The sequence below is a fragment of the Talpa europaea genome (assembly GCF_964194135.1).
Source record: "Talpa europaea genome assembly, chromosome: 1".
In the NCBI taxonomy this organism is placed as follows: domain Eukaryota; kingdom Metazoa; phylum Chordata; class Mammalia; order Eulipotyphla; family Talpidae; genus Talpa; species Talpa europaea.
Window position 1 is genome coordinate 113,137,064 of NC_140073.1, and position 26,247 is coordinate 113,163,310.

General features: G+C 33.0%; 1 protein-coding gene across 1 annotated transcript in view; it reads left to right on the plus strand.

Moving 5' to 3' along the window:
* Positions 1-22,150, plus strand: part of MTX2 (metaxin 2) — a gene marked incomplete at both ends in the record, with an annotated part of 61,819 nt that extends 39,669 nt beyond the window's left edge. Inside the window, 7 exons of the mRNA XM_084242550.1 lie at positions 8,398-8,470; positions 11,734-11,810; positions 13,046-13,138; positions 13,636-13,674; positions 14,060-14,185; positions 15,329-15,405; positions 21,967-22,150. Coding sequence (XP_084098676.1) covers positions 8,398-8,470; positions 11,734-11,810; positions 13,046-13,138; positions 13,636-13,674; positions 14,060-14,185; positions 15,329-15,405; positions 21,967-22,150 — 669 coding nt within the window. The remainder of the gene's footprint in view (positions 1-8,397; positions 8,471-11,733; positions 11,811-13,045; positions 13,139-13,635; positions 13,675-14,059; positions 14,186-15,328; positions 15,406-21,966) is intronic.
* Positions 22,151-26,247: the final 4,097 nt, after the last annotated feature.

Below are 26,247 nucleotides of genomic sequence, written 5' to 3' on the forward strand. Positions count from 1 at the left end.
TTTTTTTTAAAGCAGTGACCTTTTGTCCCATTAAATAACAAAATGATAATCTTTCATCTAAGTTACCTAATTTTCTATGAATTTAAGTATGTTGTGCTTGTTATTATGAATATCTGATGCTTATTCATTAAACAAATGTTTGTTGAGAACCCATTGTGTGCTGAGGATAAAGTGGTAGGCAAGGTAGATATGGTATGTACTAACACAGCATACAGTCTGAAGGGGAGGCCTTTTTATCAGTTCATATCAAGATATATTTATTCTCTTGGTTTTGATTTGTTGAAAATATTTTATGTATTAGAAACATTTAATACTCTATTCTTAAAAAAAGCACTTTTGGCTATGTTTCCTTTATCCTTGTAATATATATTCAGAAATTTCTCTTGGTGTGCAGTTTTGCTATTTTGCTAATAATCACAGTATATAATTATTTACCTTTTTCTCTTAAGGATGCATTAAAAGGGGAAATAAGTGAAATCAGCTTTCTTTTGAAGTCACCACGTTTCGTCTTTCTTCTGTTGTGTATGGATAAATGAATATTTTCCAATATCATCATTACTAATTTTAATAATACCTTATATTTATTGAACCACTGTGTTGCAAATGGTGTGTAAAGTGTTTTATATATGCTCAGTTTTCAGAAGGTATGGTTCACAAGTACTCACTGAAGAAATAGAATTTAGAATCCTCATAGAGTATTGTGTCATCTTCTAGGACTATTGCTATAATTTCTCCAATTAATAGTTCTCAATGTTAGTTCTAAAGAATTTAGTCAAGAAAATTGTTTTAAATCTTTTATATTTACTTTTTCCTTTCTCAATAATAGCAGTTGGTGATATATCCTTTATAGTATTGGATTAGGAATTTTAGAGTCAAATTTGTTGAAGTTAATAGACCTTTTAGTTGTTACCATTATTTGATAATGCAGCTCAAGCTGCTGTAGCATTCTTGTACATATATATTAGTGGCTACATACTCATTTATTTCTGGGAGTGGAATTGTTGAATGCTAGGTTAAGCATATGCTTAGTAATAGATATTACTAAATAATTTCAAAGTGTTGGAGTATAGTCCAACCAGCAATATATGAGACATAAAAACCAATCTACTGTCCTACCTCCTAATCTTGATACCCAGAGATTATTTTAACTTATTTTCCCAGGTACTTAACTCTGTATTTCTAATATGCTAATATGTATCTCTGTATTCTAAGATGCTTGTGTTGCTATTTCATTTTTTAATTTTAAATTTGTCTTTTGAATTCCATGATGAAATTTACCTGTTAGAGCTTTCCTTCTCCATCTTTCCAACAGTTCCCTCACTCTTTTGGTTAAATTATTATTCATTGTTTACATTATAATTAGAATGTACTTTGGCTGAGTTACTCAGTATACTATGAACATAGTATCTCCATATGATTTTATCCCCTCAGATAAATAATTGTCTTATTTAATTCAATCAAGTCGTTTCCTCTTCTAAACTCTTAAAGCTGAACTGTGAGATTTCTCCAGGTCAAACACAGCAGGTTCCTTTTTTGTTTCATTTTGGAGATATGACCTTTGAAACCACTGTTTTGTTTCTTTTATTTAGAATAGTTCCTTTCTCTGATAGTTCCAGAGCTATTTTCTTGTGACTTACTCATTGTCATCCAGGGAATTTTTTTTTGCTTTTCTTTTTATGTTGAATCTTTTACTTTCTGGGTTCTGTGTTCTTCTTAATTTTTTTTATTTTGTGCAGTACATTCTTTATTAGCTTTCTGAGAGAGGGTACATGGGAAATAAAATTTTATTTATTTTTAAAATTTTTTTAAAAGATATTCATGCATACAAGAACTGGGTGTAGGTCAGATGTGTGGGAGGGTAAGAGGATTCACCAGAGACAGAGTGGGGAACAGAACAGGCAGACTGACTGAAATATACTGCCGAGGGGACCAGCTGGCAAGACAGGAGAGGTCTGCTGCACCATGTGGCTATCTCGCCATCCGGCCTGGACTCAAACAGGCGCTGCAGAGGATGTGGACAGCTTCTCAGCACTGTGCTCCACCACCTGTGCCACCAGGGGAGGCCTGAAATAAAAATTTAAAGACCTTGCTTGTGTGGCACTGTTTTGTCTTTGAGTGATACCTTGGCCACATGTAAAACTAGGTTAGTAAGATTTTTCTATAGCATTTTGAAGGTCTTGGGCCTCCCTGGTGGTGCAAGGGGTTAAGCACCACACTGTGAAGCAATCCACAGCCTCTGCAGCACGAGTTTGATCCCCTGCCGGCCAGGGAGAAACCCACATGGTGAGGCAGACGTCTCCTGTCTTGCCCGCTGCTTCCCTCAGCAGTGTGTTTCAGTCAGTCTGCCTGTTCTGTTCCCCACTCTGTCTCTGGTGAATCCTCTCACCCCCCGCACCTCTAGCCTGTACCCTAGCTCTTGTATGCATAAATAAATAAATCTTTTTTTTAAAACAAAAGGAGTTTTGAAGGCCTTGTGTTATCTTCAAGTTTTGGAGTTGCTGTTGAGAAATTCAGTCTCATCTATTTTCTGTCTTTTGTTTACTTCACTTTGTTCACTTTTCTTTTTTCTTTTCTCTCCTTTTCCCCCTTCTTTCTTATATGCCTTTATCAGAATCCTTAACCTCTTTGTTACTTCTGTTTTCTCATCTTAAAATTGGAATTTGTTGTACCTACCTCATAGGGTCAAACTTTTGTGTAAGTACCTGGCACATGGTTGGTATTCAGTAAATATTAGCCATTATATTTTTCTTTGAAGTTGTCTTCTCTGCATTTTCTGTTCTCAGTTGCTTTTTTGTGGTTTGTTTGGCTCTATATTTTATATTTGAGGCTTTCTTCAAATATCTATTGATTTTTGCTAACATTTTATATTTAAGAGTGAGGCACTAAAAAGCTGATGGGGAGATGAGGGACTTTTTGACATGTGGCCTTACTGTAGACTGATTATACAGGTGAGCTGCCATTTTTGTTGGCTCCTATTCCAATCCACCCTTAATAGAACCATCAGTATTTGTAGGTCTTTTCTCCAGAGAACTATCCTAGAATGACTTGTTAGCTGCCAGTTTTGGGTAGCTGAGAGGGAGAAGAGTACACTGGTTCTCTTCCGTTAGTGTGTACACTTTCCTTTAACTTTGTTCTTTTCAGTGAGACACCCCATCCGGTTACCTTTGCTCAGCATGGGTCAGGAGTCTTGCTGGTTGGGTTTTTCTTGAGAATAAATCTGTTTTCTTCCAGGTTAGGGGCAGGATAGTTATCTGATGTTTAAAGGCTTTTGTCCAGTTTTCCTATTTTTAGTTTTTTACCTCTGCCTTCTGTGGTACGTGGTGCCTCCAATTTTGGAATCTTGTTTTCTCTGATGCAAATGTATTGATTTTCTCCTGTGTATGCTCTTAGGTTTCAGCTTCCTCTCTGCCTTGCTAAGTCTGCTTTCCATCTTACAAAAATGGAATGACATTTCTGGCCTGCTTTGGTCTCCTTTCCCATTCTTTGTGTTTTTCTGGATTTATAAATTTCTTATTTCTTTATTGTTATTTTAGTATTTTTTTGAAAGGTTGCAGAGATAAACATGTAAGTTAAGTTCTTCATGTTTAACCAGTTACCAATGATCTGGCATTTTCTTTTTCCTTTGAAAAAAATTTTTTTAGGAAATAAAAATATACAGGCACCTTACCTCTTCAATTAATTTTTTTATGTTATAAATTTAATTTATTCAGTACACTGAAACCATATAGGCTTATTAAATTTTAAGGCTTTACCAGTCAGGTACTGGGTATTATGTTCTGTGTGCATGCATGTGTGTGTGTTAAAAAAAAAAAATTCCTACCATTTCTTGTGCTTAGGTACTCAGTAAATTTGTTTTCAAACAATGACTATATTTATAGGCTGTAGTTTCAATTTGTTCATACTTTAGTTCTTAGTTTTCACATGGTAATAAATCTAATTTGCCTGACTATTTTAGCAATTGGAGTTGCTCAGCAAATGAATAAATCCTATATTAGTTCCTTCTGAAATTAAAAATATTATGATATTTAATGTATCACTGTCATCAAAGGTTGATTGATCACTTGCAAGGTTTGTGGACACTGCTATTATTATGCAGATTGTTTTTATAATATTTAGCCTAATCACTTTCAGGTGATAGCAGCTTCTCTTGCTAAGATAGATTTCTTTTATGCACTGATAACCATTGTTGTAGACACATGCTGTCCTATAAAACTTTCTGTCATGGAAAATACTCTTGTGCTAGTCATTAAGTGGAGAACTGAGTTTGCATTTTACTCAATTTTAGTTAATTTAAGTTAAATAGCCATAAGTGACTAGTGACTACCATATTGGACAGCACGGTTTATAGATTACTATGATAGGATCGGTCAAGCTTTTGTTTCTATTTTTTTGTGTTGTCAACCACTTGAATTAGTTGGGAATAAAATATATATCTAGCTGGAGAATGGAAGTTAGATGATTTCCTAAGTTAATGTTATAATTAGAACTACATTTTTCTTTGCATTTATAGAATCCAAAGGTTGATGTTTCAGAATTAAAAACAAAAATGTGCTTTAGGTTGGTCTATTATGCTCGTTTTATTTGGAGGATTCGGGGTGCTGATAAGATATTGAAAGTACAAGCAAAAGGTTGAAAGTGCTATTTTTAGAACTTTGAGGGTTTTTTTTTCCATTTTACAAAAGAATGGGAAAATAGTGCTTGACTCAAAGCCTGGTTTTGTTTAGAATTTTTATATTCTCGAAAAAGTCATGGTAGAGTATTGTTTTGCATTTTTACTATTTGGATGAAGATACTGTCTTTTTTTTGTGTGTGTGTGGGACCCTCGCCCGCGGCCGGGGAATCAGCGCTGCAGAGGCTGGTGGGCAGTCCCCGCAGCCCAGCGCTCAACCACTGCGCCACCAGGGGAGGCCCTGAAGATACCGTCTATGTTTGTGACTTCAGACTTATTTGTGAACTACAGATTCAGAAAATTTCTCTTTAATCAGGGTTGAAGAGTAATTGGGATAAATGCTGTAAAATTAATCTGCCATACTAGGATTATGCTACGAGTTGAGTTCTGTCGTAGGTTGAATGTTAAATTGATGAAAATTCAGTCAGTTATTTTTTTAATAAAGAAGGAAAAGTATGGCTTTGCCAAACCATCTTGCTTGATTTTTTTTTTACTGAAATAATGACTTTTTGGGATTACTGATTAATATAGTTGTATCATTTTACATGTAATTTAGCCAAAAAAAGCTAAACTTAGCTTTATATAGTGTTATGATTGTTAACTAACTGCTTATTATTTAGGCCTTTGAGAAGATATATTAAAAAGTCACTTCAAATTCTGTTTTTCTCAAGGCCTTACTACACTTTTAATCATTCATTCTCAGCAAATGAGTTCTTCTCCCGTTTCACAGAATATGAACATTTTTTCATTTTTGTCCTTCAGCTTCTAAGTTTTCAAATATCATCACTGATTTTGACCACCCCTTGCATGTCAGTGGAAAAACTATCCTGTTTCGTGATAAAAATAGACCACTCCATCTGTGCTCTTTATTTCATCTGTTTTCACTTTCTTTATGGCACTTGTATGTCAGTTATTGTGTTTGTCATTTCAGCCTATTTCCAGTTTTTCCCCCCTTTTTATTTTGTTTTAACAAGCTCAACCATCCTCATTGTGGTTGGTGTAGATATATATGTGAATAAAAGAGCTCACCCTGCTAATCCCTTCTTTTTTTCTCATCCAGTCTTGAAGGAATTGTTTACACTTATTCTAATTCTTCCCTTCTTACCAATCTGTATTTTAACAAGCTTTCCACATGATTTCGATGCATGCTGAAGTTTGAGAACTATTACCTAGTGTATACTTGGTCATTCAAGAAGTTCCGTATTGTTATAAAATACTGTTACAGCATATAGTATATGTTAGTGTATACTTATAAATTTTGGTTGGGCAAGGTGCTGTTTAAACATAGAAACAGTAATTGTTGGTGAATTGGTTAGGATTAGGTTTGGCTATGAGTTATTAGAAAATCCCAAATCGCAGTGGTTTAAAAGATAGAAGTTTGTTTATTTTTCTTACAGACACAGGTAATCCATGTTTGGTGACTACATGATTATCAAGGACCTAAGTTTCTTTTTTCTTGTTCTACTATCTCCAACACTCACCTTCTTCCTTTTTCATTTGGCTGCTGTGCTGTTACCGTCCTTTTCAGATTCTAGTCAACAGATAGGGAACAAAAAAAAAAAAAAAAAAAAAGAGGAGAGGTCATACTTCTTTCTTGTAAAATAAAAGAAGATATCCAGAACTTTAAGCCACATTGACCACAATAAAAACATTGGTCACACCCAGTTTTAAGAGAGCTTGGAAAATAAAGTTTTTATTTCAGGTAGCTGTCTGTGAAGATAGATCCATGGGTTCTACCCTTACAGAAAAAGGGAAGAACATAAATGAGTGTATAAGAGCTCTTGGCACAATAAACTCTTGGGAGCTCAGTCACTAAACATTGAATGCTTATAATTAGTGTACTATCTTATGTAAACTGTGGAAAAATAAGGGAGATTGGGAGGGGACAGAATTACAGAAAAATAAGACCTATTCCTTGGTTTTCTAAGATACTGCATTTACCTGGGGACATCAGACATACATGTATACATATGTGATAGTAATGCGGGTCGTATAAGTTGAGAGGGATCAGATTCTTAGGGTTTTAGAGAGAAATATGCCCAGAGGACTGGAGTTTTGGGAAGATAGATTTGAAAAGAAAATTGATGTGCTTTTAGGTAAATGGACTTCTTTATATAAGATACCAATCATTTCAGTATTCTTACTACTTAAGAATTTTAAGACTGATGTCCAATTTAGAACTGAGGAAGGAATTATAATAGGCATCCCTGTGAGAAATCTCTTTTGGGTATGAGTAGGCTGTTCTATTTATAATTTTAATATGATAAATAATACTTGTATTAATTTATCAATTTATCTGAACTTCTATTTGTTTATAATTATAGTAGTTTCTTCAGTTTCACAAACAAAAGATTTGTTTTCGATTGTCTGTGTGGTAATTAGAACATTGCAGTCTATGATCTCACCAATTAGGATAACTTTAGAAAGAAGATAGATTTTGAGTGGAGAAAAGAAACATGGAAGTCATATAAGAAGACAACAAGGGTAGTAAACTTTGCATGCTACAAAACATAATTTAGAGAACCAGGTAGAACTTTGTCAAAGAGTTCACTTTGTCTTAAAGACATTTAAAAATGACTTCATATGATACAGTCAATACCATTTTGTATTTTATCATTCAGTATTATAATGTAGACATTTTTCCTTGTCATAAAAAGTTCTTTAAAAGCTGATTTTTAAAATTGATTGTATAACATTTCTTGGTTTGGATGATTTGCCCATTTCCTATGGTTAGACACTTAGTTGCTTATAAAATTTTTATTACTATGAACAAAGTGAAAACAGTTACACATGTTTAGATATTGAGTGTTAGTGGCAAGAACTTTGTAGTAGCAGAAGTGCATTAAAAACTTTTTTGAGCTAGCATTAGTTTGTAACATTAAGTATCAGGTGTATAGTATTACAATTTGACATCTGAATACACTACATTGTGATCACTATCTGATAGTCTTAATCATAATTTTTTGAGGGATCTCCATATCGTTTTCCATCTTGGCTGCACCAAACTTATATTCCTATTAATATTCCCTTTTCACCAATACTTACTGTAAGTATCATGTTGGCATTTTCCCTTAAGAAAGATGTTTATCTTGGGCCTCCCCGGTGGCGCAGCTGTTGAGCGCTGGGTTGCGAAGCTGCCCGCAGCCTCTACAGCCCCAGTTCGATCCCCGGCTGCTCCCCGGCCACCGAAGGAGGGTCCCACATGGCGCACAGACCTCTCTTGCTGCCCACTGCTCCCCTCAGCAGTGTACTTCGGTCCTTCTGCCTGGTCTGCTCCCCGCTCTGGCTCTGGTGAATTCTCTCACCCTCCCGCATTTCTGACTGTACCCAGTGCTTGTGTAAATTAAAAAAAAAAAAAGAAAGATGTTTATCTTATGAAGGGTAGTATAATTAAGCAATAGCTTATAAAATTTGGACATTAGTCATCTGGTGAAGAAAATTAAAATTGATATACAGTATTGTCTTACATAAACTAATGTAATAAGTGGATAGTTTAAGTGTGTGGGAAATGCTTTGTTTCATGTATTTACTGTTATCTAACAAGTCATACTGATCTTTTTTAGTAGTGAAATGAATTGTGTTTGTAATACAAATTTTTCACATTAAATTGATTTATTCCTTTCCAATCAAGTTTGAATGTATTAACTATTAAGTTTATAAAGAAAAAGTTGTGTTCTAATATGCATATATACTTTCACCAGTTTTTCTGTACTTCTCTTGATTTATAGGCCTTTCTGCAAATGTGTAATCTGCCTATCAAAGTGGTTTGTAGGGCAAATGCAGAATATATGTCCCCATCTGGTAAGTGTTGGGTTTTTTTTTGTTCCTTTGTTAATATCTTGCATTGATGAAATTAGTAATAGTCTTATTTGTACTTAATTTTAAAAATTGCCTATTTTTTTTGTTTACCTCTTGAAGAATTTTCATGTGATTTATTTAATAAACAATCACAAACTTGACAGTCTTGGGGTGGACATGGCTCCTCATTTCAACTTTGTGGTCAGAATTGGTTACTATCATGTTACAGGATTTGTTTTTAAATAGTACATAGTAGGAAAATATATAGTCTCAGATTCCTTCAGTTTTATATAATCTTTCAGAAAAAAAGATTATAATATTAATGAATCCATTCATTATTAAACACACTTCCCTAAATTATATTCTCCCATTATATAGAAGAAGCAAGACTGTGGAGTATATTGTCATAGGTCTGAAAGTCATCTTTTAATGTTTTTGATTTCTAGTTCTTTTTTCTGTTTTCTCTTGACTTGTTTAAGATACTGTTTATTAAAGTATTAACTTTTCTGTGGTTTTTTTTTTTGTCCTTTCTGTGTGTTACCATGTATTAGTAGATCGAAGTACACTTTTAAGTAAACAAGATTCAGATAATTTTTAATATAAAAATACAGTGCCACAAAGCTGATAAAAATGTTAATTAGAATTGATCTGAATAATTATAATTACAGTTTTGCTGGATCAATTTCAAAACATGATATGACTCCTTTATGAGTGAATCCAATGAGTATCACTGAGTGCCGTTAGTGTATTCCATCAATTTTTAGAGAGACAGTTCTGTGTCTCTTCATTGTCATTGTCATGATAATTTAGGAATAACTTGTGTTAGACCTTTTCTAAAAAAATCTTAATTTCTCAAGGGTGGTAGTAATTATCAGAAATCTGTGAATACACCCTTTCCATATACACCAAAATTTTTACATGAATACATATATACTTGCAGGTTTACAAATGTACATTTAAAAGGATTTCCATAAAGGAATGTCTAGACTTAATGACATATTTTAGATTCTTAAAGGTCATTCATTGATTCTTTTTTGACTTAATTTTGTTTAGTTTTTATAAACTTTACTGAATGATGATGAAGTGAATTATATTGCATTCTATTCATCTTTTCTTTCTATGTAGTCATATAAAAGGAGTGTAGATGCACATCAAAACAATAATCTAAAACTAATATCTTTGGCATGTGAAGATAAGCTATATGTTATAGTTTATCTCCTTGTTTTCTAGGTATATAGCTGTCTTTTCATAGACTGAAGACATAACTATTGAAGAGACTGTTATATATACATACTTATATTCATAGAATTCTCCTATTGGAAGATAAAAATGACTATTCAAGTATTTAAATTTTATCATATCTCTGGTTATTATTCTCTTTCATAACAGGATTTGAGGTGATCAGGAGAATATACTTTATTTTATTTGCTTTTTTGATTTTGTAGTACATTTTTGAAACCAGGAGTAGCATGGAATAGTCTTGGTTAAGTTAGGAATTTTTACCTTAAACCTGTGACTTTGTCATGTGCTAACAGTTTCCTTGGGAAACTCCTCTTCTTTGAACCTTGGTGACCTTCTCTGTAATGGAAGATAGCTAGATTAGATGTCATCCAGTGTCCTCTCTATTTCTAATATTTTCTGAATCTACAAATTTGCTTGGCAACATTGTTTTACTTTCTCTAGAAATAAAATTTCTGGAAAGGTTTATTCTGCCTAAAATGAGAAAGTGGGCCCTCAGTTTTTCTTTCATGACCTCTGTTGCCTGAGATAACTGTTGTTCCACTCTGCTTTTGCCTGATGTCCAAAAAAATGAGGATATAACATTGGCTCCACTTTGTCAGGCTAGTGACAGAAACATTATTCACTTCTAATTTGTTGCTTTAATATTTATATCTTTTTATACTTAGAGATATATGATTACTCAGTACCCATTCTGCTTCACTGCTTCAGAATCTACAATGCACAAAGTATTTCTAAGAAAAGAAATAAAAGAGAAAATCTATTTTTCAAGAGCTCCAAACTGGTTATTATTAAAAATGATAAGCACTCTTTTCTCTAAAAATGCCACACTTCAAAAATATCCTTCCCTCTAGGCACAAATAATTTTATCTAGGAGAACCTGTACTATATCAAGCTGTATAGAAGTTACAAATCCCAAGTTAAAAAACAGTATTACCTTAATGCTTACCCAGATAAATATTTTTCTTTTTTGCAAGATTTATTACATAGTAGGAGAAAGTAATGCACAATTCAGTGTTTTTAATTTGCTAACAGGGATGTCTTCTAAATATACCTATTGAGTTGTTGAGTTCCAGAAGGTCTGCCTTTCCTTTGTAATGCATGTTGTCCTATGGATGCAGTTGATGCTTTATTGGCACTGTGCACCTCATCTATTACCCTCAGACTGACTGAGCTAGAGTGGAGTGAATCCATTGAAAAGGAGCCTGCTGTTAGTGTGAACTCTGTTTGAACTAGTTCTGACTGCAAGTTTCATCCTCTAGCATTGGGGTAGACTTTACTGCTGTTTGAAGACCATTTGTTTTCATCATCTATTATAATTTCATTACGGCTTACTTAGATTTGTAAAATGAAATTTTTTTTTCAATGTGGCATTTATTTAGAGAATCAGGTTTATTTACTTTTTTTTAAATAAGCATGCTACTTGTTCTTTTTTCCCCACATGTGATGGGAACTTACTTTATATTATAATTTATAAACTGGCATATCTTCAAAGATTGTTAATTCTATTAATTCCTGATATATTTGAGTCAAAGAGATTTATTAATTCACCATCCTGTGCTTACAGTGTTCACCTTAATGGGTATCTTAGATTTAAAATTGGTAAAAAGAAGACTTCTTAAGTATAGTTTAAAATGTAGATCGATTCATTGTACGCTGACAAGAAAGCCCAGTTATATTTCATTGAAATCTAACAGTGGTTGTAAACCATGCCTGGGCTTGATTCCTGTAATAATGATAATTAGAATGCATTGCTTTGTAGTGATTTGTTTGTATTAATTCTGAATATCAGTATTGTGATCTGATTATTATATCCAAATGAGAACTCTAGACATGAATCTTCTTGTTCTGTTGCTCCGAAAGTAGTAATCAGTGTTTAAAAATGTATAGAATTTAATATGTACATTTAACCATAATTTTCAAGAATGGTTTTATGATATCTCCGTATTAAAGCATATCCCAATTTTAATTTTATTAGACAAATCAATTTACTGAAAGTGTTTTGACAGTTCTTTTTTCCTCAACAGGTAAAGTACCCTTTATTCATGTGGGAAATCAAGTAGTATCCGAACTTGGTCCAATAGTCCAATTCGTTAAAGCAAAGGTAATACAACAATGTTAAATGTATTTGATCACAGTTACTCTTTAAGTCATTCATCATTCTTTAGCTTGTCTTAACATTTACATTGATTTTAATCTAGTTTTATAAAATGCCAATAGAAACTACTGGAAAAATATTTCTCAAGTGTTTTTTATCATGATGTAAATCAATGAGAAAGATGTAATTTGGTATTTATAAAATGGTAGATAATTTTCTAATACTTATGAGAATTTTGGTCATAAATGAAAACTGTTAAGTTTTTAAAAAATGTCAAGTTAACCTTTGTGAAGGGAGGTAATGGGATATGTTTCTAAGTTGAATGTATTAATTTATTTACTTGAATTATTCTTCTTTTCATTTACTTAGTCTGGATTTTAATAGTTACCAAGGGACAACATCCATTAACATTTTGGGGAACATCCTTCTAGACATTTTCTTTGCAAATATAGAAAAATGTAGATAATATAGTTTTGTTACTTTGCAACCTGCCTTTTAAAATCAACAGTGGGTTTGAAAATTCTTCCATGTTAATGATTACAGCTATATAGATACATATCATCTTTTTAAATTGTTGTATAGTATTCTAGTCTATAGTTGTATAATTATTTACTTAAATCTTTATTGATGGGCACTTAATTTGTTGCCAAATTTTTGCTGTTGAGTTAATATTGTTGTACACATACCTTTGTATACCTGTCAGATAAATTTCCTAAGGATAATATTGCAGTGTTATATAAAATGCATTTTTTAATCTCTTACAACAGATTTCCAGATAGAAGTAAAGCTTTTGCCATTTTGTGCTTCCACTTTTTACTAAATTAAGTAATTTAAAAATATATTAGAATTTTAAGATAGTGTTTATTTCACTATATCTTTTTTTTTCATCTTTGTCTTCTTTCTAAGCAACACATATTAATCTTTTGGCATTGAAATTTTATTACTAAAAGGTTAGTCTCTTAAAATACAAAATGTACTGGCCATTTTTGTTTTCATTTGTGAATTAATTGATAGTGCACTTTTGTGTGTTGAAACGTTTTTATAATAATGTATTAATATTTTGTAGCAATTAATGGTATTGCACTTTCACATAAAATAATTTTGCTTTAGGTGGCATTTTGGAAATTGATTGGACATTTGTAGTGCAAACATTGATGTTATATTACTTGTTGGTAGTGAGATAACTGAACGTTTTTGTATATTTAATATGATGCTCTTGTATATCTTTAAATTCCCTTTAGGGCCATTCTCTTAGTGATGGGCTTGATGAAGTCCAAAAAGCAGAAATGAAGGCCTACATGGAATTAGTCAACAATATGCTCTTGACTGCCGAGGTACAGTAGAAGATAATAAGGCTTGAATATAGGTTTTTCTCTTTCATAAAATATAAATAAAAACAATATATTTTAAAATTCTTAAGGATGGGAAAATAGTTGAGTAATTGTAGGCCTAGCATGATTACCTAAATTAATTGATTATTATCTTTGAATGAGTTGCCTGACATTTTCAGTTCTAGTTTCTCTGTTTAAGAAAAGGAATGATTATTGCCTACTCATTATTTTGCTTTGGCTTTGTAAAGTTTCCCTAAATAATATCTATAAAATACCTTAATGGTATATAGAGGTGTACTGTATGAATAAGAAATAATTTTATAAAGTACCTCTATTAAGTTTAATAATTCTATATAGCAACATTAGCCAAGAAAAATAATCAATCCTCACACATTGACTTTTATAAACTTTGCTTGTAAAAAATTACCATGCCAAGAAATAACTTTATCCATTTTCTTTTTGGTATTCTGAAATTTTAGTGATTCTTCTTTTGTTCCTAGTTGTATCTTCAGTGGTGTGATGAAGCTACAGTAGGGGAGGTGAGTGGTTCAGCAGCATTTATCTTAATTAAAATTTAATGAGAAAACACTTTTGCTCAGAATCGTAAGTCCCTGCTCATAAATGAAACATTGTGGTTTATACCATTAGTGATATAGTTTTTCACTTACTTTAATTTTGCTTGCACATACATTTTAGGAAGCTATGTGTCATTGTTTGATATAACTGGTTGCAAAGTACATAAAAGTTTATATATTTTTAAAGGGACTGGTTTAAAATTTTAATTTTTTGGATTGCAAGCTATGGTTTTTTTTAGATTGCTGTATTTGTTTTCTCTGGTAGTATATTTCACTTAGAATTCTACTTGTAAAAACAGACTTTGTTTTTAGAAAGACTCACATTTTTAACAAAATCTTTTTACTTTAGATCACACATGCTAGGTATGGATCTCCTTATCCTTGGCCTCTGAATCATATTTTGGCTTATCAGAAACAGTGGGAAGTCAAACGTAAGATGAAAGCTATTGGATGGGGGAAGAAGACTCTGGATCAGGTCTGTTCAGACTGAAGTTGACAAAACCCTCAGTTGTAATGCATTAATAAATTCTTTTTTATATTAAAAAGTCTTCAAAAAATTCCACATAACAAAATATTAATAAATCATTCACTCGTATTTCCTTTGACATGTAGTGGGTTGTCAGAAAAGTCATGATGTAACATAGAAAAGAGTGTTAATGACTTTTCCGGCAACCCAGTAGTTTTATAAAATTCACAGATGCTTAGCTTATTGTAAAAAACATTATATAATACAAAAAAAGTTCATAAAGGACATAAAAAGTGCCTGAAATCCTATCACCTAAAAATTGCCTATCACCTAAAAATTGGAGAATATTCTTCTAGATGTCTCTTACATTTAGGATCTTCTTATACCTGCCACTCTATAACCTGATATTTTTTTTTCCCATTCAATACATTGTGGGCATCTTTTATGCCGGTAAATATAGATTGGCAGTATCAGGGCTTTTAAAAATCCCTATTAAATACAGTGCTTAATATGTCTCTTTTTCTTTGGTATTAAATTTACTGAAGTAGCAAATATAAAAACTATCTTGTCAAGGTCATAAGTTTGAGGATGATTAAGTTAATTAATGTCTCTTTTCCATGGCTAGCCATAGTTCTAGCTAGCCAGCTTACTGATGTGTGCCATTGGCCACAAGGGGGATTGGTTCAATGAGTAGGGTTAGAGCAAATAAGATCCATTTCTGCCAGTGGGAAAACACTTCAAATGCTTTTATTCATGGAGAGTGAGCAGTATCATCTTTATATAGCACAATTTTTTGTATGTATGATGTTACTTACATATAGATATATATGGATTTAGGAAAACATTTTTATAAGGAGTAGTGTTTTGAGAAAAAAACTTTCTTAGTAAATAAGTAAGTTAAATCCAGTTGGATTTAAAGGAGATTTGTTCTTAAATTTTCTTCTTGATTTTTATGTAGAGATTATAAAAAAATTACAGATACACACAAATAGTGAGAAAAAAAGTGTATATTATAAAGTCTGATTGAAGAATATTTTTAAAAGGTACCTAAATTTATATTTTTGGTATAAACTGGTACAAAGTAAGTTTTAGACACCTTTTATTGTTTCGCTAATTGAAGTATTTTTCTTTGGGGTTTATTACCTGTGTTAGGTCTTAGAAGATGTAGACCAGTGCTGTCAAGCTCTTTCTCAGAGACTGGGGACGCAACCATATTTCTTCAACAAACAGTAAGAAATTTTTTTTTTTTTTAGTGTCTATATTGTTAGTTCACAAATTTATTTTATCAGATAATTGTTTTATGAGGAAATATTCATGAAAAGATTTAGTTATACTTAACACTTATTTTTCCCCTAGTAAAACATTTGCTTAACAATTCTGAGTGTCAGACAAAACACTAGGTTATGGGAGACTAAAATTTCTAACATGCGGTTCTTACCATTAAGAATTTCTCTTAACTATAATGGAGAACTGTGGGTGCCTTAGTAGTGGGATTGATGTGGTGACATACATCTGAAGGGTATGATTCTGTATCTCTATATCACATATGGTTTTGTAAGCCAATATTAACTCAATTTAAAAAAAGAATTTCTCTTAAATGCATGCATGTAAGCCAATCATTATTGTTTGAGGTCATACATGTATTAATAAGAGGTAGTTCAAAGTGCTACATATGAAACCATGACATACTAACAAAATTCTGAACTTGCAAAGTATTACTAAAACATAAAGAGTAATGATGCTTGTGTATGTAGGGTGTAATTATACTTGTGTATATAAGGGTGTTATTCTGGTGGTAGAAAAGTAAAAACAGTGAAAAAATGTTATTGAATGGACAGGTACTATTATGAACTTACTTTTTAAAAGATGTGTGCATATATGTAAATAGAGTAATTTGTGTTTTATTAAGACAGATTTTTTTGTAATTTGGTAAAGAATCTCTAATGTAGTCAAAGAATTAATTTTCCTTTTTTTTAAAAAAAAGCTATAATCGTAATATATCAGAATCAATTTTCCCATGAACCAGTCAAGATGGGCTTAAATTACTACTCTCATTGGTTTGCTTAGAAATTCTAACTTTTAATTATTAGCTTTTTAATAAAATGTCTTGCTTTTTTGGTTATGTAAAAAAATTTATTTGCTGCTATTGTATCTTAATCATTCATCTTTTATAGCCATATCAATACCTTTTGGTGAGATACTAATATTTGTATCAAAAATGACTCTGATGGTAGCTTAGAAATATTTGTTACATTAATGTATATTATATGTAACTGATATTAAAATAAAATTTGTGGTGTGTTGATCTTTGAATCAGAAAGGTCATAGAGTTCAAACCATGAAATCCTGGTAGGTAAAGCTCCTACTGCTATGTTCCTGGTTTGCTACTGTCAGATTTCTAGGGTTTGTTTTGGCTTAGTTTTGTTTGTTCCTTTATATCACACATATAAGTGAAGTCATCTCGTATTTGTCTTTCTCCTCTGACATTTAACTTAGCATAATCTCCTCCAGTTCCATCCGTGTTGTTGCAGATATCAAGACTTTTTATCTTTTTTTTAATAGCTGAGTAGCATTCTATTGTGTATGTATACCAGCACCTTTATCCACGTATCTATCCTTGCGCACTTAAGACTGTTTCTATAACTTGGCTATTCTAAATAGTGCTACAGTATAGGGTGCATATATCCCTATCTCTTTGAATTAGTGTCTGTGCATTCTTTGGGTTAGCTAACCTAGAAATGGAATTACTCAATTATATGGTAGATGCGTTGTTAGTATTTGAGAAATCGCCAAACTGTTTTCCATAGAGGATGGACTAGTCTACATTCCTATCAGCAGCGTACTAGGGTTTCTTTTTCTCTACGTCCTCACCAACACTTGTTTCTGGGCTTTTGATATGGGCCATTCTCACAAGTATGAGGTGTAGTATATTATTGTGGTCTTGATTTGCATTTCCCTGATAAGTGATTTCTTTTCATATGCCTGATGGCCATTTATATATCTTCTTTGGAAAACATCTATTTAGCATCTCTGCCTATTTTTTTAATTGGATTTTTGTTTTCTTGTTGATGAGTTGTATGAGTTCTTTGTAGATTTTGGATATTAGCTCCTTTTCTGATATCTGATGTACAACTCTCTTCTCTTGTTTGGAATGGTGTCTTTTCATTTTACTGATAGTTTCTTTTGCTGTGCCTTTTAGTTTGATGTAGTGCCATTTGTTTATATTGTTTTTGTTTCTCTTGTCAAAGAAGATGAGTCCCTAAAGATGTAACTGAATCCAATGTTGCAAAATGTTTTGCCTCTCTTTTCTTCTACGTATTTTATAGTTTCGGTATTAAATTTAAGTCATTAATCCATTTTGAGTTAATTTTTGTGTTTGGTGTGAGTAGTGTCTAGTTTCATTCTTCTCCAAAACTGGACATATGGTTGTCCGGTTTCTCCAACATCATTTGATGACGAGACTCCTTCATCCATTGTGTACTCTTGGTCCCTTCACTGTAAACTAACTGTCCTTGTAAGTGTGGATTTATTTCTGGGCTCTCAATTCTTTTCTGTTGATCTTTGTATCTTGCTTTATAAAAGGATTCCAGTTGGGAAAGAAGTGAAATTATCACTCTTTGTAGGTGATGTGAAAATATGCATAGAAAAATCCTGAAGACTACACTAAAAAACTACTAGAAACAATAAATCGGTATAGTAAAGTGGCAGGCTACAAAGTTAATAAACAGAAATCAGTTGTGTTCCTCTATGCCAACAGTGAACTAGAAGAGAAAGAAAGTAATCCTATCTACAATTGCATCAAAAAGAATTAAGTACCTGGGAATAAACTTAACAAAGGAAGTGAGAGATCTTTACTATTAAAACAGAAAGACATTGTTAAAAAGAAAACACAAAGATATGGAAAGATATACTGTATTACTGATAGATTGGAAGGATTAACATTGTGAAAATGATCATCTTACCCAAAGCAGTATACAGAATTCAACACAATCTGTATCAAAGTTTCAATGACATTCTTCAAGGAAGAGCAAACATTACTGAAATTTATATGGAACCACAAAAGACCCAAATAACCAAAGCAATCCTGACAAAAAAAGAAGAAAAATAGAAATATACTCCCAGACCTCAAACCATACTGTTAATATAAAGCTATAGTAATCAAAGCAGTGTGATGTTGGAATAAAAGTAGGCACATAGATCAGTATTATTTCTTGAGACACATTATACCTCAATGAACAGGGCACGGGCTTAAGTCAAGATACAATATTGGATTCCAAGGTAGAGATCCTAATTTTTTTTCTTGATTATGACATATACCTAACTTGTGCATGTTACTTTATTTCCTTATATATCATCCCTTTACTCTCTAAAACTCAAACAAACTTTTCTCCTAGCTTACCTACGGAGGATGTTGAGAAGACTTAGGAAAAAACCCAGTGGCTTTTCTTGATGAGAGAATGAAAAGTGTAGTTAAGGGAGATCCTGCAGCACTAACAGTAATTGGAGAAAGAGGACAAAGAAGTTAGATGGTAGAAAGGAAAAAGGAAAGTGAATTTGAAAATAAAACAATACAAAGTACATAGTAATCTAGATGGCTTTTTTATTATTCATAATATATAATATTGGTGGCTTTTAAATATTCGACATATTTGAAATGCAACTAAAACAAAATCTGTACTATCTGTTGCATTTGTGCTGGCTTCTGATGTGATTTCTGTTAAGATGCTGACACAAATCCTACTAAGTCATTTGTTCAGTTTTTATCTGATAAGTGTTAACTTGAAATGAAAAACTAAAACCTTTCTTAAAGTGATGTTTTTATGTGAACCTTAACAAAGGGGAAGAAAAAATAGAGAATTTCCCTCCCTAACCATAACAGCCATAGTGTAGAGGTATACTCCTTGCAGATCTCTTTTCTTTTCCAAACAAAATCTTTCAACTAGAAGGAGCTCAATAAATGTTGGTTATAAGTAGATTAAATTGAATGAGAAATTAGAAAAGGGGTTAGATTTGAAAGAGGAAAAAATACTACCATTACCCATTAGATGGTAAACTTTGACAATTTGCATTTGTATACTGATGAGACTACTACAAATACTGCAGACATTTTCTTGGGAATCTTGAGATGAAATATTTTAGGAAGAAATAGAGTTTTACTGACCTTTGTCAAGAAATCACCAGTTAAGAAAATAAGGGGAAATTGTTTTAAAATATATAAATACAAAATATAGGAAAGGTTAATTGGCAGGGAGCTTGATTTACAAAATTGAATGACAGTCTTAAAAAGATTAGCATATAAAGAAGAGATTATATTTATGAGATTATATTTATGAGCTATATAAGAGATATGTTGATAGATATAGTAATAACAAGACATAGCAAGTGAATATAAAAAAGTAGGGAACACTCATAGAGTAAAAGTGACATTTTCATGTATATGGTTTTTAGAGTTTTAGCAATGGTATATAGTTGTGTAACCACTACCAGAAGTGTGCTTTTTAAAAAGAAAGAATTGTTGGAATTGGTAACTTAATATAGACGAGTCAATTAATATAACCTGAAATTTTGTAAGGATCACGAAAATTGTGTTAAAAGTTAATGTGTGTGTTTTGTCAATTTAGTGTATTTTATTCCACTTCCTGTCAGATGTTCTAAAGTAACTTGCCACAAAGTTGCTATCTTATGTAACCTCAGATCAATTTTTGTATGCTCTTTTCCATATATAATTCAGGACCTTTTGAGTTATGTGGATGTATATATGCAGCAAATAACATTTTGACTACTCCATGGGTACTTCTAGACCACTCTAATTTGAACATACATTTATATTTTAAGTCATTCAGAGCCTTTACTTATTGATAAAGGATGCCCATATATACTACTGGAAGTTGCATCAGGGATATATACTCACCTTTTTTAGATTTTAATACAAGAAGTAAAGGTTAGTTAACCCTAAATAAGGATTAGGAAAATACATACTACATTGATGAAAAATGACATTCCTTGTAAGATAATATGTTTAGGAATGTGGAAGAGATTATTTGATATTATATTACAAAGTACCTCAACTCTACTTTTATATACCTTCTACATCCTTGTTTTTTCTCAGGGATCCATTTGTTATTGATTCTTCATCTGAACAATAGGATCATGGTGCTTTAAGTCCAAGGACTTATTTTTTTTTTTTAAGATTTATTTATTTTTATACAAGAACCAGGGTACAGGCTAGAAGCGCGGGAGGGTGAGAGGATTCACTGGAGACAGAGCGGGGAACAGAACAGGCAGACTGACGAAACACACTGCTGAGGGAAGCAGCGGGTGAAACAGGAGAGGTCTGCTTAGCCATGTCACTGGCCGCCTGGGATTAAACCTGTGCTGCAGAGGCTGCAGACAGCTTCACAGCGGAGCGCTCAACTGCCTACGCCACCAGGGAGGCCCCCAAGGACATTTTTAAATAAACTCTCCTATTGGTTACCCTCTTACTCCTGGTATACACTGCACATCTGACTTTAGTACTATTTCATGAATGTGAAGCTGTCGCAGTGGTCTAAGTGAGAGATGATACTGGGTCAGGGTAGCAGATAGTAATGGAGAGATTAGTGGTGGTACTTGCTAATATCAGAGAGTAGGAGAAAAGGAACTTGAGTAATTCTGAGATTTTTGACTCAAGCATCTGGGTGGATAGTGATGCCTTTCATTTTAGGAAGATGGGGGGGATGAGCAGGGATGCTTATTCAACATGCCAGTGGAGATGTTATGTAGGCACTAAGTGTACAATTCTGGAATTTAAGGGGGAGACTGACTGGAGATAAACAGGAATTAGTGTCATGAAGAGGTATATAAAGCTAACAACTGCCTGAGGTTGTAACGAAGACCACATAGGCTAGTTAAGTAATCCTTGTTAAGAAACTAGGATTCATCCTTAGATTTGGTGGACCCCTAAATTCTGTCAAATTAAGTCACTGTAACATTTTCACATTTAAGTGGGTTAACATGTTTTCTCAAAAGCTTTATCCTGTGGGACTCAACAACAATAATTCATAATTATAATGGTATTTTCTCTATTGAGTAATAATGTACTAGTAATCATTTAAATGTAATACAGATTGGTGCTCTATTTAGAGACCATTAGTAGCAAGGTAGATCAGTTTCTTTTTTTGTTAGTGTTTTATATAAATAAAGGGAAAAAAACTTTAGAAAACTTTGTTGAGGCCGTTTTTGTCACCTTCAGGAAACTGTTACTTTAAAAGTAGCAAAATAAAGGTTAAATCATGTTTTATTATGTGATTGGTAATCTATCAGGTACATTTTGTTATCCCAGTACTACACTGAAATTCTCTGTGATTTGACAGTATTTTGTTTATTCAACTATTAAGTACTTACTAAATTGTGTTGTAATTTGTGTTTTGTGTCCTGTCTCAGAATATCTTTCTCATTTTTGTGTCCTTAACATCTGGCAGATTCTCACACATTTTGACCTAAGGAATAAAAACTAATGAATAAAATGAATATGATCACTTACAACAACGTTATTTATTTAAACATTTAAATACTGCTACTTGAAAAAACAAGTCATACAACTAGCAAACCCTAGTTTTAGAGGGATTTCCCCCCTGTAACTTTATCACAGAAACTTCAAGTTAAAATAGAATAAATCCCATCAAGTTGTGATAGGATTGAATTATGTGACTTCTTTAAGTAGATGAATGACATGTTTTTAAAAATAGAAAATTTCCTACCATCCAAGTTAAATGCTATTTATGTTGCTCTCATTTCTATTTTTGTTTTAGGCCTACTGAACTAGATGCACTGGTATTTGGCCATCTGTACACCATTATTACCACACAGTTGACCAATGATGAACTTTCTGAGAGAGTGAAACACTATACCAACCTCATTGCTTTTTGTAGAAGAATTGAACAGCATTATTTTGAAGACCGTGGTAGAGGCGGCTCGTCAATCAGAATGTCTTAAGAGTTATGTGTTAATGTAGTTATTATTTTAAAAAATTCAGAATTTAAAATTTGTTACTTGAATGTTGAAATAGATAATAGTATCAGAATTTTAAAGTCAGAAACACTGCATTTTGAAACCTCAAAAATTATATATAATGTATCCTATACATGTACTTTATACTGTTGTTTGTGTACACATCAAAATAATTCTGAATGACTACATTTGATATGTTCTACTATGTATCACTAAGTGTTTGGGTCCTTGGAACATGTATGCACATAAAAATAAAGGTTAAACAGTTGTATGGATGGCATATTTCTTTTCTTTAAAGCTTTCTGAAAGCTACACTCTGACCTTTACACATGGAATAAATTGTGTCTTTTCTAAAGCAAGTTCCATATTCCTCAGATTACTCTGCAGATACATGAAGTGGACCTGGCCAGGGGAAAATGTTTTTAACAAGTATGCACTTAGAAAATGTGAATTAGGGGGCCTCCCTGGTGGCGCAAGGGGTTAAGACACAGCACTATGAAGCTGTCCACAGCCACTGCAGCACGACTTCCAACCCTGGTCAGGAGGTGACCCACATGGCACAGCAGATCTCTCCTATCTCTCTTGCTGCTCAGTCAATCCGCCTGTTCTGCTCCCCACTCAATCTCTGGTGAATCCTCTCAACACCACACCCCTCTGGCCTATACCCCAGTTCTTGTATGCATAAATAAATAAATCATTAAAAAAAAAAGAAAAAGTTAGAAGACAGTTAAATCCTGGAACAGATTAAGAACATTCTTGATATCTAAACTTAATTGAATTAAAACATAATTAGGTCAGCTATAAAATTTACATTGATAATGCCATGGATCATAGTTTTTTGAGACTTTAGGAAAAAAACAAGAACATTTTAGTAATGTGATTTCTTATTCCTTTTGTAGGGGAGGGAGGATAGCTTTGTTTTTTCTTCTTTTGCCTAGAAGAACTGGTGTATAGCTAGGAGTGTGGGGGTGTAAGAGGATTCACTAGAGTCAGAGTGGGGAGCAGAACAGATGGATTTACTGAAATACACTGTTAAAGGAATCAGCGGGTAAGACTGGTCAGAGTTAATAAGTGGTAGACTTGGAATTCAAACTCAAACCTAGTCTGGCATTCATTTGGCTTTTAATTATCACTATGCTGTTGTTTTTTTTTTTTTTTTTCTAAGAAAAAAGATTATAGATTTATATATAATATAAAGACTATATTAGGTTCTCCTTAGTCTGAATTCCATACAAACTTTGGGTACCCTCTTTGGATTAGAGTGCTATTTATTGTAGCTATCCTGAACTAGTTTTGTCATGTGTATTATTACTGAAATAAAAAATACCAAGTGTTACCTGTGTTTTGCACAAATTTTGTGACAGGCTTTTTTGTTTTTATTTTTGTAGACTTGATTCATTTTCTTTCGATGTTAGCATTTAATTTATTTGTAGCTTATATTACATTTTTACTTTTTTCTTTGGATTTTGCATATCAATATATTATATCAACGTAGCCTGATATTTTAATCTTAATCATTAAATCTGGCTGTTTACTTAATATCAGGAACATTGGGAGAGTGTGGTTTATTCCAAGTTAGGATATTTACTCTTCTTTAAGATTTAATGTCTGGGGCCTCCCCGGTGGCGCAGCGGTTGAGCGCTGGGTTGCGAAGCTGCCCGCGGCCTCTGCGGCGCCGGTTCGATCCCCGGCTGCTCCCCGGCCACCAGAGGAGGGTCCCACATGGCGCGCAGACCTCTCCTGCCGCCCGCTGCTCCCCTCAGCAGTGTACTTCGGTCCTTCTGCCTGCTCTGCTCCCCGCTCTGGCTCTGGTGAATTCTCTCACCTTCCCGTGCTTCTGACTGTACCCAGTGCATGTATAAACAAAACAAACAAATAAATAAATAAATAAATAAAACATGCCTCTATTTAAAAAAAAAAAAAAAAAAGATTTAATGTCTGTGGGTCATTTTTAAAAGCTTGTATTGTTAAGTGGATCACTATCAAAACAGTACATTAGAAAATGGAAACCATGACATTCCATTATGGTGATTAGGTTATCTGCTTTTATTTTTTAAGTTTGGGTCCATAAAGCAGATCACAGTATCTAAAAATTACCACTGTAAAGTCAGTGCAAAGACACTTTGCTAACAAAAGAAATGTTTTACCGCCAAATATGTGGATGCTTTCTGTATTTTTAATGAATAGCTATAGTATTAATTCATTAGCTGTCCTAAGTTCAAAAAAAGTAGAGATTATAAAATATGTTAATCTGAGAGATTAATAATGTTTTGATGCTTCTGACAGATAAATGGTAATATTTTAATGTTGTGTATGGTTGTCATTTAATGAGAAATGGATAAAATAGGGCTGGATACGGAGGTATATTACAAAGTGAAGTTGAAGATGATACAATAACTTGAATTTAAGTTTTTGTTTTAAAATATCAAATCAAGTTGTTTCTTATGGTTTAATTTGTAAACTTTATTGTGTCTTAAATAAAAGACAATTTTAAAGTTTGATATTTGGACTGATATACTACCCTATTTATTTTTAATTTAAAATTTTTAATGAAGTACCATTGTTTTGACACTATAGGATTGCTCCCCTCAGGTGTGGTTGCTGTCTCTCTCTCACCACCAAGGCACCCATAGTCCTCCACCATAGTCCACTGTGCTTTCCCCTTCTGCTCAGCCCTCCCCCTATACCTCTGGATGCCTCAGATGTAGGGTAAGCTTCCAAGGGTTGGTTTAACGTTTGTTTTTGATCCTTTGTTTGGTTTCTCTGTATTCCACATATAAGTAACACCATCTGGTATTTATCTTTCTCCTTCTGGCTAATTTCATTTAGCATAATCCCTTTCAGCTCCATCCATGTTGTCATGGGATGAGTTTTATCTTTTTTGATCACTAAGTTGTATTCCATTTGTGTATATATATATCACATCTTGATCCACTCATCTGATTTTGGGCACTTAGTTTATTTCAATATCTTGGCTATTGGAAATAGCGCTGTAACAAGTGCAGGTTTCTTTTCGAATTAGTGTTTTTGTGTTTTTTGGGTAGATAACCTGGAATTGCTGGGTCTAATGGTAAATCCTTTTTAATCTTTTGAGGAACTTCCCTAGGCGCTGGACCACTCTTCATTCCTCCATCAACAGTGTAGGAGGATGTTTATAAATTGTTACTCTAGTTGGTTGATAGTATTGTTCAGGTCTTCTATATCCTTAGTAATTTTCTGTCTACTTGTTCTATATTACTGGGAGGAGAGTATTAATAGTTGCTGAGATTGGCATGTTGAATTGTGTCTTTTCTCCTGTCCATTTTTATCAATTTGCTTCATGTATTTTGAAGATCTGTTAAGTGTATGTAAGTTAGGATTGTTTTTTCCTCTTGGAAAATTTTTACCTTTATTGCTAGGTATTTGAGAGGTATTGACCTTTAACCTGATAGTATTTCTTGTTCAGAGGTTATTTATCTGATGTTAATATAGCTAGCTATTTAGCTAATTTAGTTATTTATCTGATACAGCTACCCAAAGCCTCTTTAGATTAATATTTGCAAGGCCTGTATATTTTTATTATTTTGGTTTATATTTTTTATTTAATATTTTTCTTATAAATAGTTTAGAATTGTATCTTGGATTACCTGGATATCTCTGTCTTTTGATTGGTGTATTTAGGTTGTTTACACTGAATATAATTATGATGTGCATAGATTAAAATACATTATTTTGCTGAGTATTTTTTATTTGTTTTATTGTATGTTTCTCTTCACCCTATCTTTGGATTGAGCTTTTTAAAAAAGACTTATTTATGCATACAAGAACTGGGAGGCCAGAAGTGTATGTAGGGGAGGGGGGGTGAGAGGATTCACCAGAGACAGAGTAGGGAGCAGAACAGGCAGATCAACTGAAATACACTGCTGAGGGGCGCAGCGGGTGAGTCAGGAGAGGTAGCGCCATGTGGGTAGCTCCCTGGCTGGGGATCAAAGTCGTGCTACAGTGGCTGCAGATTGCTTCATAGGTTGTGTCTTAACCCCTTGTGCCACCAGGGAGGCCCTCGATTGAGTTTTTTAGTGAGGTCATTTTATCTCTACTGTTGG